General features: G+C 38.5%; 1 protein-coding gene across 1 annotated transcript in view; it reads left to right on the top strand.

Moving 5' to 3' along the window:
* VPS41 (VPS41 subunit of HOPS complex) overlaps positions 1-15827 on the top strand; it is a 126879-nt gene that overhangs the window by 87140 nt on the left and 23912 nt on the right. The window contains exons 13-18 of the mRNA XM_063304157.1: positions 998-1127; positions 4326-4441; positions 6271-6327; positions 10565-10626; positions 12057-12138; positions 14491-14583. Coding sequence (XP_063160227.1) covers positions 998-1127; positions 4326-4441; positions 6271-6327; positions 10565-10626; positions 12057-12138; positions 14491-14583 — 540 coding nt within the window. The remainder of the gene's footprint in view (positions 1-997; positions 1128-4325; positions 4442-6270; positions 6328-10564; positions 10627-12056; positions 12139-14490; positions 14584-15827) is intronic.

Here is a 15827-nt window from a genome sequence, read left to right as displayed (position 1 = left end):
AGATTTTTGTTCACTTATTCTTTTGTCTAGGGACTGCCTAGTTTGTCCAGCATTGACATTAAAGTCCAAGGGATAATTACTTATATGAAAATATATTGGATACTTGTGTTGTTTTACATATGTTGTAAAATGTGCAAGCAGAGCACTCAGGAACCATCTGTAACACTGCTAAGGCTATTTTCTTGAGGGAAAAAATCAGTTCTATCTTACACTGTGGCTAGAATAAAAAAAAAGCTAAGTCACAATTTTATTAACCATAGTTAGTTGAATAAGTAACAGTTGACTGATTTCACACATTGCAGTATGTCTCAGGCTATGGGTCACAAACCATGGTGGCTAGATGCAAATAAGCAAACAATATTATGATGCAGTCCGATGTGTGAATCCAGTGTTCAAAATGGCAATAAATGTATTGTGTGCGTGTGTGTGTGTTTCTTCCATTAGCTGAAGGATATTAGATTCTAATGGTTTAAGAGTAATTTTCAGCTAATCCATGAAAGTTTTTTTGTTTGCCATTAAATGTCAGATTATAAAACTATTCAATTATCTACAATAAAAAAAGTTGTAGAAACTCATTACTATAAAAATAATACTTGCTTATGGCTCTTTAGTTGTTAAAAATACAAGTTTCTGCCCAAAGACTATATCATTTACATGAGAGATAGGCAATCTAAAATTTCAGCTCCAGTGCTTCTTGTCTAACTCCTGTCATAAATCCTGAGGATTTCCATTCTCTCTATTGTGCTTTCTCCAGATAGAAAAGAGCTTTTAAGATCTTAACAGATAACATCTATTTTGTACCCTAAAGAAATCTGACAAAGTAAAGACTGCATCTGACTATACGGACTGTTAGGTTGACACTGTTTAAGACAATTCCAGTTGGAGTTTATTAATAGATTCTATAATATATGTGCTAGATAGATGATGGATGGATGGATGGATGGATCAGTAATATAGGATGAGTGTTATGATGCTGAGTATTATTTTCTTCTTCCAGGAAAGAGAATGTTGTGCCCGACCAAGGCTTGATATAATTCAGCCATTTCCTGAATCTTGTGAAGAAATATCTTCTGATGCGCTCACAGTAAGATGCTTCCAAGAAAATGAATGCCGGGATTATTGTTTAGGTGACTGTTTCTTCTTAATCTACCTTTTAAAAAAAAAAAATCAGTTTGTTAATTTTCACTAGCCTACATTCTAAGGTAATCATGGAATTGCCCTATGAATCACAAAAAGGTAAGAATGATATTGCTCCAATCTATAGTATCTTAAATCAAACATTACAATATTTATCATACATTTTTTTTAGATTTTTAAAGATTTTTTTAATCCCGCCTTTATTATTTTTATAAATAACTCAAGGCAGCGAACATACTATTAAACATCCTTCCTCCTCCTCTTTTCCCCACAACAACCATCCTGTGAGGTGGGTTGGGCTGAAAGAGAGGGACTGGCCAATTTTCATGCCTAAGGCGGGACTAGAACCCTCAGTCTCCTGATTTCTAGCTCAGTTTCCCTTCACAATTGCTGTGTGTCACATGTATGAGTTATGTACCTGCCCAGAGCCTCTTTGAGAACCATTGAGAGCTAAGGAATTTTGGCAAAAACTGCTTCAAAGTGTACGTATGCAACCTGGATTCCATCTTTCCCCTCAGTTCTCTTCCATTTATCACATATGAGGAACACTCTCATTTTTTTTTTTAGAAGATTCTGGGTTTTTTAGACCAATCGTTGTGATACTCCCTGTGTACTACTTTCCTTCCAGGATTGGGGAAAATTAAGGAACAAAGACCTATTTCCTTAGCCATCCTACTGGCCTTTGGGGCCAGGACCCCTATCATCCCATTCTTTAAATGCATTAGATATGGAAGCAAGCTCTTACCTTGAGCAGGTATTTCCTTTACCTTGCATGTTTATGGGAAGGTGTCATGCACTGCCTACCGCAGAGTAAAACACTGACGCTGATTCATGCGAGAGCAGGTTCAGGTTTATTTCTTACGTAGTAACAGTTGCGAAAAAAAAGCTGAGAGTGAGGAGAGCGCGCCGGCGCGGGGTTTAAATACCCCGCGCCGGTCAGCGCCCCCTCACCCTGGGTCACGTCATCCCCCCTTTGTCCTGCATGCTGTCTTGCCGGTAGGTGAAGGGTTGCGAGGCCCCAGCAGGTGCCCCGGGATCGCCCATCATCGGTTTCCTCATTCAGCCGGTGATTGCTGTCAGCTGGGCGATCTCCGTTGTGCTTGTGCTAACAGCTTGGGTGTGCCTCGCGATCCGCCTATCCTTTGTCCTTTCTTCTCTCTCTTTTGTGTTTTGATGGTTGCATGCTCCAGCTAGGGTCTGCGGTTTTTGTTGTGCGTGCTATGCTTATCTTGAGCCCCTTCCTCTGTTTCCTCGTTATTGTCATTTGTGCCGTTGTGCTGATGTCTTCAGCTCAACGGCACTCATGACAGAAGGTCACCTTCTTGACTTGCAAAGAATGGAGAAATAGATCCTCTGTCTGCAGTTCTGTTGTGAGAAAGAACCCACAAGACAGTAACGGTGCGTCCAGAATCCTGTTTGACATTCAGTATCATTTCACTTTGCTCCATTCCAATGCCTGTTATAGCTCAACTATCAGGTGACCTGGGAATAAGCTGCTACGCTGGCAGTGCAATCTCTATCTCCTACCAATGGCCAGCTCTTCTATAATCTCAATAAGTAGGAAAAATGTCCAGTTAAGCAGCAAGAAAAAAAGCATTAAGTGATTTCTATGAAATCAGCATCTGCCCCACCTATAATCAGTACAACTGTGTCCTATACTCTCTCTCTTCTTGGATGCTCTGATGGCTGTCATATGTGAATAGATACTAACAGCATGGATCCTGATCCTATTCTGCTAAGAACCACATAGAAGGACTGAATTCACAGAAGATTAGAGGATCTTTCTCCATCTTTGCTTCACGTATTCTGAAACATCCCACTGCCACATCCAGTTTAGATCAACGAGAAATTTCTAGATCTCTGAGGAATCGTTACTGGGATATAGGTCTGGGTTTTATTGTCTTAGTATTCAGTTTCAATCTCCATTTCAAGACCATCACTTCCATGTGATGAGACCATATCATTGCTGTTTTTGCTTTTGGGGATGGGGGATATTTTTCCTTTTACAAAGGTATGAGTAGAATTACTGTGGTAGAACACCAGGAGACAGAGCAAAATGGCCTTTTTTAAAACTGGAGGAACTCCCAGGTTTTCTCATTTTGATGCTTGTCTTGCTTTATCTTGGGAAGAGATGACAGTACACTGTGGGATAAACTAGATAGGTGCAAAACCTAAAATGTTTATGCAAAATTAACTTCTGGGAAACCTCCAGACCAACTCCAAAATGGCTGGATTGGTATACTCCCCGAAGAGAAAGAGAATATTATATTTATTACAGGAACAACATGTTCCAGAAGTCTACCTTAGTATATACCAGTGAATCTTTGGATATGCTAACCATAGGAAATTATCATATCATGTGTCCTTCAGCAGTTCCTTGGGAGGAGATAAAACTTCTGTTGCACAAGAGCATTAAAGGCATATCAAGTTATACAGTATATAGTACAAAGGTCCGAAGTTACTTCTTCTGTATTTTACAGTCCACAAAAAGAATGCAAAGCTAATTTGAATAAGAGAATGTCAGAGTAGGTGAGTTTGTTAATCATACGTATAAAGCACAGAATTGCTTTCCTATAACTGGTTATTTTAATGGTCTTCTGTGCGTTTATGCCTGCCACCTATGTTGGTGCTTGTGCTTTTAGCTTTTTACAAGGCTGCCAAATGATCTTGAACTGGTGGAAATTTTATTGCGCATGTATACTGCCAATTTCCTGCCAGAAATCTCATCTCTAGAAAGTTTCCAAGGAGCAAAATCTGCGTATGTGCAGAATCCATATGTGTGAATGACTACTTGAAGAATCACAGTTTACTGGTGAGCAACCTGTCCTTCAGGTCAAGAATCTTAGAACTGGTATTATGGATGATTTGTCACAGTTTAAAGAGAGGATTTTGTTCTGAAATTGATCTCTTGGTTCTTTACACTTAATATTGGATTAGAAACGTTGCTCCCAGGCTCCTAACCATAATTTCTAAAGTGAGATGGGAAAATCTAGTATTTGCATGTACCGTTTACTTTGGGGCTTTATTTTATTAATGAGAGAGGCTGCTGTAGAGAGCTGCAGTATGAATGGTGCTGAGTTTAATACAAAGCATCCTGTATAGTTGCTTGCACAGGTCAATGTTCTATGACTGTATTACAGAGCTAAAAGTTTTTGGGGAATTTGATTCAATTGTTCTATCTTTTACAGAATATTCAGAAGGTGAATCGCTTTTTTATATCGTCAGCCCAAGCGATGTGGTAGTGGCCAAAGAACGAGATCAAGATGATCACATTGAATGGCTCTTGGAAAAAAAGAAATATGAAGTAACTATTAAACTTTTTCCATCTTTCCATCTTAATGGTACCACAGAAAGAGAAAAAAAAATCATTCTCTATTTTCTAATTGCTTCAATAAAAGTCACTGTTATATATAGGAATTTACTGTGTTAATTAGGATAGATGCTGTGGTTTTAGACAAAATCATATTCTCTCCAGTTACATTGATTTATTTAAAGAACTTATATGGCTGCCCATCTTAAATGAGAGGCACTTAGATGTAGTGGTTAAGGCATTGGGCTAGAAACCAGGAGTCTGTGAGTTCTAGTCCCACTTCAGGTACAAAGCCAGGTGGGTGACTTTGGGCCAGTTGTTCTCTCTCAGCCTTAGGAAGAAGGCAGTGGCAAACCACTTCTCAAATCTTGCCAAGCAAAACTGCAGGGACTAGTCCAAGCAGTCTCCAGGAGTCAACAATGATTCAAAGGCGCACACATACACATCTTAAATACATACCTCTAGCTGGCTAACAACAATCCACATACTGTGCATCTGCCATTATCCCTAAGTGACGTATATGGATGTAGTATCTATTTAGGTCCAAAATATACTGATGTTATTCCTATATTATTTAACATAATGTATTGTCATTTAGATATGTCAGACAGTAAAAGAAGGGACCACAGTGACTTAAATGTTTGCATTACCATGTATATACTTACTGTAAGTTTTTTTTAAGTATATGAACAGGGTTTTTGAATAATTTACTCAGTCCCAAGCTCTTGATACTAATATCTCAAAGACAGCTCTGATGCCAGGCATTAGAGATTCATACTTGAAAATAAGAAGTTTGGACTCAGTTTGGTAAATAGTCTGATTTGACTTGAACTGAATCAGAGGCTATCCTGATACATGTGCTTCCTCCTTTTGGAAGCATCAGTAAACCAGAAATAGTTGTAATTTTTTGCTTTTCAAAAGAATGGGCTGAAATAATAAATATTAGGATTACCCACTGCTTCATGGCCAGATCCTCCCAGCTTAGGAGTCACAGCCCCAAGTGCTCCTACCACCACTGGGACCACTTTGGCCTTCACTTTCCACATCCTCTCTAGTTCTTCTTTCAGGCCCTGGTACGTCTCCAGCTTCTCATACTCCTTCTTCCTGATGTTGCTGTCACTTGGCACCGCTACATCTATCACCACTGCTGCCTTCTGGTCCTTGTCTACTTGAAATATTTATTTATTCATTCATTCATTCATTCAATTTATATTGAATAATATAAGTGTTATATAATACCACTTAAAATACTGTTCCAAGGCCTTTGTTTCTTGTATCTTTGAGGTCTAGTCTACTAAAACTATTTTAAGATTTAATAATTTCTCTTGTGACCCATATTAAATTTTCACTTCTCATTTTGAGTAGCAATAAGCCAGCTTCATTTTGACATCATGGACTTAAGAAGTAATGTAGTGAATGAGCCACATATTAAACTTGATGAAAAATCATTATCCAGCTAACGAAGAATATATACTTATTCAATGTTAGTTGAACACTAAGGAAACAAATCAAGATTTAGGTATCTTTCTAATGCAAGTTTTTGTTAGAAAAGGAATTCCTCTGATTGTATTATATGTAGTGCCATCCTTCTGAGATTTGGTCCTGTGATATTAACATGGAGTGAACCCAGAGGAAGCCAAAGTAATTTCTTTGGGGTTATCAATTGCTTTTGCTGATTATAAATTCAAAGCCGTTCATTTGACCATGATATTAAAATTCTAGTGCTTTTATGCACAAGATACAAGAAACAAAGGAAAATCTATGCTTTCTTTACTGAAGCTTTGAATAGCTGACATAAATGTCATTTTTACTTTATTATGTAGGAAGCTTTGATGGCAGCTGAGATCAGTCAGAAGACTATTAAAAAGCACAAGATTCAGGTAAGTCTACAAACTTTGCTTTTGAAATTTAAACACTTCAGATATGTCAGACAATAATAAACAGTGTCTGTGGGCCAAACCAGATTAAACACACATCTCCCAGGTTTCTAGTTTCCTATCTTCCTCTTAAACATTGAATACTTCTAAACTTGTGACGTGGGATTAGTGTTTTGAGTTTCTCTTCTTTTTGCCAGCAACAGCCAATGATGTGAAATGGACATGGGAAAATACATAATACCATAGCATTATGATGTGGGTAAAAGTACCAAATGTTATACCATAAAGTAAAACAAACAAACAAAAACAAAAAACCCCAAAAACCAAGCACATAAGTACTGTGTCACTAGCAGGAACATGCTTTTGCATCCCATTGGCTTTGACCCAACCAGGAATAATATCACTGCCCAAGCAGCATTATGTGATTTACCTAATACATGCAATCTGCTTAATTCATGATGCCAATATGAAGAACTCCCAGAATTGCATTTGAACTAGCATTTGTTTATTCTTAGCTGTGGCACACGTGTTTCAGTCTCTAATTGCCTAAAGCCATAGAAGATACTGTTTGTAAACATGCACAGTGTATATCTCTCAGCTCTGCCTGTGAAACTAGATGTAAACACATTAGACCGGTTATTCCTTCAAGGAAGTTTTGAGCCACGGAATGTTGCTTTTACAAACTGATTACAGGGAGCTACATATCTACCCTGTTCTCTCTTTTTAATGACTATCCAGCTGTACTTCTTAATTTTCAGTTGCTGGCATAATAATAATAATAATAATAGTAATAATAACAACAACAACAACCCATTAATCTATATGCCACCTGACTCTCAATGACTCTGGGCAGCTCACAACAATTTATTTATTATTCAAATTTTGCTACCGCCCACCTCCCCCAAAAAGGGGGACTCTGGGCGGTTTACAATAAAATCAATAAAATCAAGACTATAATAATAATAATTAACATCTATAAAAACAATTACAGATATAAAATGCAATAAATAGGTATAAAATCCAAGAGGTTAAAAATTCTGATCAGGTAGGAGGGGCTCTAAGGTGCGAGCCAACCCCATGGATGGTTGCCCACCTACCTGCCCCATGCGAGATGGCAGAACCAGGTTTTCAGGGCCCTCCTAAAGGTCGAAAGTGAAGGCGCCTGCCTCACTTCTGAGGGCAAGATGTTCCAAAGGGCGGGGGCAACTGCAGAGAAGGCCCATTTCCTGGACCCCGCTAGGTGGAATTCTCTTATCGACGAGGTCCGCAACATGCCCTCTCTGCCTGACCGGGTGGGGCAGGTCGCTGTTATGGGGATGAGACAGTCCCTCAGGTAACCTGGCCCCATGCCATATAGGGCTTTAAAGGTCATAACCAACACCTTGAATTGGACCCGGAAGCAAACTGGCACCCAGTGCAGCTCGCACAGTATTATACGTGCCGATCTAAGGGCACCAAAAATAACCCGCGCGGCTGCATTCTGGACCAGCTGAAGCTTCTGGATACTCTTCAAGGGTAGCCCCATGTAGAGCACATTGCAGTAGCCCATATGAGAGATGACAAGGTCATGAGTGACTGTTCGGAGGGTCACAATCAAATAAATTACAATAAAATCAATAAAAGATAAAGATGAATGGTGGCTTGGTTTGAATATAACAATAAACAGTCACTACATGGAGAATGGAAGTAGCTTTGGCTGGTAATCTTTGGTGAAGGAACTTGGAGGCGGGCCTCATTAGACGATCTTAAAGTCCAAGTAAGTACGTATGGGAGAAGGCACTCCTTCAGGTAATCTGGTCCTAAGACATTTAGTGCTTTAAATCAAAATCAGCACTTTGACTTGAGTCTGGAAATGGACCAGCAGCCAGTGGAGGCAGTGAAGAACTGGAATAATATGTTTGTATCGGCCAGTTCCAGTAGGCAGTCTGACTGCTCTATTCTGAACTAACTGATGTTTATGGACCATTTTCAAAGGCAACCTCACATACAATACATTGCAATAATCTATCTGGGAAGTAAGCAGAGCATGAATAACGGTTGCAAGGTTATCTCTTTCCAGGTAAGGTCACAGCTGATAAATCAGTTGAAGCTGATAAAAGGCACTCCATGCCACTGAAGCCCCTTAGACCTCTAGTGACAGTGATGGGTCTAAGAGCACACCCGAATGGTGGACCTACTCCTTTGGGATAAGTACAGATCCCTCCACCTCAGATGGAGGTGGATCACCCACAAATAAAGTCTTTGTCTTGTCTGGATTGAATCTCGATGTATTGGCCCTTATCCAGTTCATTACCCTGCTCAAACACTGGTTCAGAATATCAACCACTTCATCTATGTTAGGTGAAAATGAGAGAGAGAGCTGAGCGTCATCCACATATTGATGGTACCTCAGCCCACATCCCTGGATGTCCTCTCCCAGCAATTTCATGTAGATGTTAAAGAGCATAGGAGATAAATCAGAGCCTTGAAGGACTCCATTGCCCAACCACCGTGAGGCATTAGAATATTCCCCAGGCACCACATTCTGGAAATGGACATCCAACTAGGAGTGGAACCACCATAGTACAGTGCCCCCACATCCCAATTCTGACAGTATGCCCAGGAGAATATCATGGTCAATAGTATAGAAAACCACTGAGAGGCCAGGAGGACCAAGGCAGTTGCACTCCCCCCATCTTTTTCCTGGCATAGGTCATCCTATGGGGCAACCAAAGCAGTTTCTGTTCCATAGCCAGGCTGAAACCAGATTGAAATGAATCTAGAAAATCAGTTTCATCCATTGATCCTGGAGCTGATTGGCCACTACCTGCTCAAGCACCTTCCCTAGGAAGGGAATATTGGTTATTGGTCTATAGCTGTTTTCATCCTCTGAGCCCAGATTTGTATCCAGATAATAACAGACCTAGAATAAGATTATCAGAAGGCTGAAAAGAAGAGGACTACATAGTTGGACAGGCATCAGTGAGCAGAGTTGTAGCCTAGAAATAGGATTATTGAACTATGGAGTTTTCCGGTATCCTTGGATCATGATCTTGCTGAATATTAATCATGCTTATAGTTACAACTATGCATAACAATAACTTTGTGTACTGATATCATGAAAGAATAAAAGAGTGCAAAAATCATTATGCTCTTCAGAGGTGGGATTAAGGGAGCACCCAAGTGGTCTGTGGTGCTGAGATCTTTCTCAGCCCAGCTACAATAATCGGTAGTATTTCATCTGATTCAATAGAACCAAAAGGGTGAAGCTATTTTAATGCTATAACTGTTCTTGAAGCCATGAAGATACTAATCCATAATATACTCCCAAGGCTGATATAAAGTTTTTTGTGCTTAATTTGTATTTTCTTTTGAACAGGCAAATGGTCCTCACAGAGCTTTTTATTGAAGCAAGCACAGGAATAGAGATACTTCAAACAAAAATGTAGAAATCTTACACCCCAACCTCATTCCCAGCAAAACATACTTCAGATTTCCTTACACCTACTGGGAGGCAGTGTTTTGGGAACAAAAACATTTTTCAAAGCATGTTATAAAGTTGTCAGTTGAAAATCAGTAAAACAATATTTACTTACCAAAGAATGATTGTAGTTAGTTCAATATAGCCTGAAGTGATTGAAGTGAAATACTTTGGACATATCAAAGATGAAAACAGAATTCATGGAAGCATGAAAAGAATGCATTTTATATATGCAGGAATGATGACATGTTTAATCCTTTGTAATAATGCCTTGTTTCTCTGTGATACTTTTTCTCAGAATCATCTGAGACAGATGTTGCCAACATAGAAGCTCTGTCTCAGAGCTGATAGAAAGGGGAAGATAATAGGCTATGTGTAGGGAATTGGAGCCTTTCACATGGAAGGATCCTTCCCAAATGCTGATTTTCCTCTAAGAAATATACAGAAAAATAATATTGCTTATTTATGCTTGAATAAAAATCAGTATTTTTGGTCTCATTTGGATGCTCCACATCTCCACATATAGTAGAGGAGTGCTATTGCAATCCCAGCCATCATTTTCATTTGTCCTGTATCTGAAAATATGACTATAGATATGTTATTTTAACAGTTCTTTTTTGCCAAGTGTTTTTTTTTTGTTAATATGCAAAGTTGTGTACTGTCAGGGATAAACTAAATCCTTATGTTTAACAAACAATTTGACCTCAAAGTTCAGCACTTTATTACTGAGGGCTATGTTTGACTTCTAATTAATTTTAACTAATTTTGTTTTCATCTTAGGATATAGGTTTAGCATACATAAACCATCTATTAGAAATTGGAGATTATGACCTGGCAGCAAGGTAATGTTTTTATTTTATTTTTGTGCACATAAGTATAAATAACTTGTCACTCTGCATCCTTTTTGTGTATACAGGTAGCACAGATTTCTAGTAAAATACTACACTTAAATTAATATAGTGCACTGACTATTTTCTTATGGCAAATACTGCTGACGTGGATGACAACAACTGAGTAGGAATATTGCATAAAAGAAGAATGTATTTTGTTCTGATTGAAAACAAAGAGCCTCAATTGGAACTTTCAGTTAAAAACATATTGAGGGGTTGAATTCCAGTGGTACAAAATTTGAAACCTTTCAAGTGTTCTACTGTAGGGAATAGTGGAAACTTAAATCTTGTTTTTTAACCTAGGGACTCAAAAGTGGGTAGTTTATTAAGCCATAAAATATCTACTACCTTACTTACATAAGAACTGGCCCGGATTATTGCTTAATTTTTTTAAAAAAAATATTCTCCTGGCAAACAGTATAAGTAATAGTTAAGCGGGGGGGGGGGGGGGGGTTAGCCTCTGATTGTACAGACAGAAACATTTACAGAACTGAGCTTAACAAAAAAATGGACACAAGTTGATTCCCTTGAACACAGTCCATGAAATTAATAGCAAAAAATTCACCTCTACAGCTATTGGCTTGAGGCTTCTTTCTAATGCACATTATACCTTTTTCCATTTGCTAATCTGTCTATAAAGCTTAATAAGCAAAATCTTTCCATTTGACAACCAAAAGCCCAACATCAACTCAACAAGAGTTATCTGTTAATTACCTGCACAGTGCATACTTTTACATTTGGCAACTTGTCCAACATACAAAAAGCAGTATTACCAATGAACTCTTAACTTCCCCATAAAGCAGTAATTAAAAAAGCAATAAAAGTTACCTACCTACTTATGTCCAAAATAATTATAAATCTCTGAGCACGTGCTTAATTGACCCTCCCTCATCTCCACTCCCTCCTCTGCTCAACTAGTAACAGCAAGGAAGGAACCTGTATGTGTTCTTTTATTGACTAATATACTCCAAGGAAGAATGTTTGAAAAGCCAACTAATCAGGAATTATGCTTAGCATGGAGCAAATATCTGAAACACTGAGCAATTCCCATGAGCTCAGATCAGCTGTTCTGGGTCTGAACATTTTGCACACAGCTACAACTGAGGGCCAGTGCACATGGCCACCATGTTGATGGGCCCCGTTGTTTTGGTGATTCTGAGTGCTTCATGTGCTCTAGCAAGCCATTTTAGATAGATAGATTTGGATCATGGTTGCTGAATTTCTGTTTTGATGAGTGACCTTTGGCAGATTAAAAAGTAATAATTCATTTCAAATTACTGCTGTTTTTCCACAAATGATGAGGTATGTAAGGAAAATTCTTTAGCACTGAAAATATGATTAATGAACTCTTCACTTATAATGTATTATTTTTTTCTCCTCAGAAAATGCCAAAAGATACTTGGCAAGAACACCAATTTATGGGAATGTGAAGTATATAGATTTAAAGAAATCGGGCAACTTAAGGTTTGTATGACTGAACACATTTCCTTGTCATATGTAGAAGTTAATAAAGCATGTAGGCATTATGCCTTTACAACCTTTCCCAAAAGTTAGGCATATTAAAAATTTGCTCCGCTTGTTTTCTGAGGCATATGGTTTACCTTCATCCGTTTGTTAACGTTCTCCATGTGGGGTTGAGTGCCAGTGGATGTGCTTCTGTGTTTTTCTCCATGATGCACACTGGGGTAAGTTTGTTAACTGAATCTCAAGAAATAGCATTACATATCCTTGGATCCAAAAATTAAACAGGTCATGGCCTGATAAAACGTTGTAATATGCTGTTAGCCATTTTTGAAGCATGACATTTAACAAAAATATCGTATTCTGGTTCCTTGTACAAATTTCTACATATCAGAAATGACAGCTGCATTATGACAAACCTAGAGTTTGTCAGTTCTCTTTCATACTTCAGAGAGTGGTAACCTTTCAGGAAAACCTTTAAAGCACAGTAGGCCCCTATGATCTTGTGACTCAAGAGTTTGTAGCACTGATTCATTAACAATATGTTCAGGAACTAACTGTGTTTCAGTGTATGTCTTTGATGATTCTCAGTCATCCAGGTGGAATTGTCTGTAGGTTGAGTCATGGCAACTGGATTTCTTTCTTTTTCTCTGGATTTTTTTTCTCTGGATTTCTTTCTTTTTATGTGTTTCAGTGTAACAGATATTGGTCCTGTTGTGTATTGCAGAAGACCACCAAGAGTAGAAAGAATTCATCTATTTGGATTACTGGCAGAGCAGATCAGGAACTTTAAAGGGGCATATTTGTTAGCAAGCATCAAAGTTAATAGAGTGCCCATGGCATATTGCTAAAAGGCTGTTACTTCTCAGACAGGAGAAAGCATTTATGAACATGTGTATTGATTACATATCCATATTCTCTCTACAAGTTTTATGTCTTCCTATTCAAACTCAACGAACCAAAAGGAACATATTATTAAGATCTCACAGCAGGAGGTCCCTTGCCATCTTTTGAGCTGTTAAATTCTGTTCAGGAGTGTGAAAGTATTGCAACACTGCAGTTTTGCTCATAGCAGCTGCCTTCTTACAGAATTAAAGACAGATGGCAAGACAACAACACTATTTATGGGGGGAGGGCAGGTTAGCAGGCAGGCATTTTGCCAGATTAGAAGATAGCCTCTCAGGTTTGCTTGCCTTCCTCTATTTCACGCCATCCTAAAAGATGTATGGATAAATGGGTGATGTACTATCTCTGCCACCACCACTCCCTTCTGGATTTATTTTCAGCCTGGATATAAGCATCTCAAACAAATGTCTCCACTTATGCTATCCAGCAGACTTTTAAATTTAGAAAGTCTTTGTAGATTGTCCAAAAAGCCTGTCTGTGAAATTACTGCCTTTCTAAACTATTGATTGTTTTTACTTTTCTGGAAGCAAATCAACAGAAGATGCTATATAATAAGGTTACTTGGTTGCAACTATAATGTCAGTATGAACTACTGTTAACTCCTCTTACAGCCATTCTAGATTTTTGATATACTCTGATACTAGGACTTATTATATAGAGGCAGCCAGAGCTTCACAAATATTGCTATATTTCATGTTTGTTTAGTATAATTACATAATCTAAGACTTTGTAGGGACTTTATAGGGATTGTACCTATTCCCTTTTCTGCCTTTTTGATTTACCCCAAGCACTTCTGACTTGTCTGCATTGAGTTTCAGTTTGTTCATATCATCTAACCCATTACTGGGATGCTGGCATAGAACCTGAACAGCTTTCTAGTAAAACAGTGTCCTCAGACCCAGATGGATGCATCATTCGCATGCAGAATTGAGGAGCACTGCACAGAACTCAGACCATCAAGTGCTTAACAGCCTATTCCTATTCACTCTGCCCTAGAGAGGCAAAAAACTCCATCCTTTAGGTTCTTCTGCTTTTGACAAGTCACCATGAGTTGTTAGTGGAGTCTCTTTTGCTTCAAAAATTCCAAGTTGTACTCATCTGTTGACTGGCTGTATAGACAGTAAGCAAACCACTGAATTGTCTGAATATTTTTGTTGATTTACAATAATCCACTTCCGGTATCATTGCATCCTTTTGTAAACACTATATCTGTTTAACTGTTTTATGTGTCCTTTAAACTAGCTGGATAAATTTGATTGTGCAGCTCTTTCAAAATTTCCATTGATAGTTTTGGATTACTGCTTATGAAAAAACTCTTATTGTATATTCACTGATGCCATTTCTTCTGAGTTATTTCCTGTTACAGATTAGACACTTCCATGAACACCCATATCATATACTTAATGTTTTGGAAAGATTACTCATATTTTGAACTGTTTCCCTCTTTAGGCAATTAGCCACTATTTGCCAAGACAGGATTCTATCCTGAAACCTTTCATTTATGAAATGGTTCTGCATGAATTTCTGGAGAGCGATTATGAGGTACAGTATTATTTGTCATAATTCCACTGAAACAGAGCAGTGGCTTAATTCTAAGCTTGTCACTTTACTGGTAAAGCAGGGATTAGGATGAGACATGCAGTCTACCAATAAGACGCATAAGGGGCCATTACTGCTAACATTGGAAAGATTTTGTGTTGGCCTGACAACGTAATCAGTATCATTTGGCCAGCATCTGCCAGTAAGCTTCAAGAAGCAAATGCCCAATGGTGGCATTTGCTTTTGAAAAATGGACAATAACTGCTCTTGCTACATTTCTAAAGCACTGGACGGTGTCACAATTGTGTATATTCTATTCTGTGTTAGCCTCAAGAAAATGAAAAAGCTCTGTAGTGCATCCATTCCATTAACAAGGCATCCAGAATACAGGAAGTTGCTGTCTGCATCCAGAATATGTATTCTGGATGCAGACAACAACCCTTGCACTTTTGTCCTTCCCACTTGGAACTGTGGAGGCCATTCCTGATAGGACTACAACAGTATTAAAAAATAAAAAAGATTGTTTTGCTGGATCAGTCCAAGGTTTATATAGCCCAGATGATGACGATGATTTTTGTTGTTCTGTTAGTGGACATAAGGAGAATACATTTGATTAGCCTAAAGGTTCCAACTTTCTGTTCAGATGCTGGCCAACCAGATACTTAGGGAAGGCCAATAAGCTGGCTGGAAGGCAGTAAAACGGTTTGTTCCTCACCACTTGTCAGGGATCCTGTTTTGTTTTGTTTTTCTTTGTTTAAATGAGTATTAAGAACTCATAGTAATGTACAATCAGTGGACTCCACGGTGCTCTCTGAGCTTGGTTGCTTGCTTGCAGACGTTTCATTACCCAACTAGGTAACGTCACCAGTGCAAGTGAGTGTGGGCTTTGCTCCCTGTCTATATACAGTAGCTTGCCCTGCCAATGTTGGTGGGGGTGTGGTTTTTTTCCTTGGTAGTGCCTTGATTAGGGTGTTGTTTTCTGCTTGATTGTTTGCCTGGTACTAATCCCTGCTTATCTGGGTATAGGCTGCTGGAGAGGATGTGTTCTGGTCTTTTTGTTTCCTTCTTAGCTTTTTTATTGCCTCTTTTGAATGGTTTGTAAATGTGGTTTATCTCAATGTGTCTATTAATGGCTGATTTGTCTGAATGCCAAGCTTCCAGGACTTCTCTAGTATTTTTGGATTTTAAATATATAATCATCATGGCTAATAGCTTTTGGTAGGGGTGGGGGTTTTTTTGTTTTGTTT

This window comes from Candoia aspera, chromosome 4, assembly GCF_035149785.1.
Source record: "Candoia aspera isolate rCanAsp1 chromosome 4, rCanAsp1.hap2, whole genome shotgun sequence".
NCBI classification, from domain to species: Eukaryota; Metazoa; Chordata; class Lepidosauria; order Squamata; family Boidae; genus Candoia; species Candoia aspera.
The sequence above is the reverse complement of the archived record's forward strand: the minus strand, read 5'-3'. Positions and strand labels throughout refer to the sequence as shown.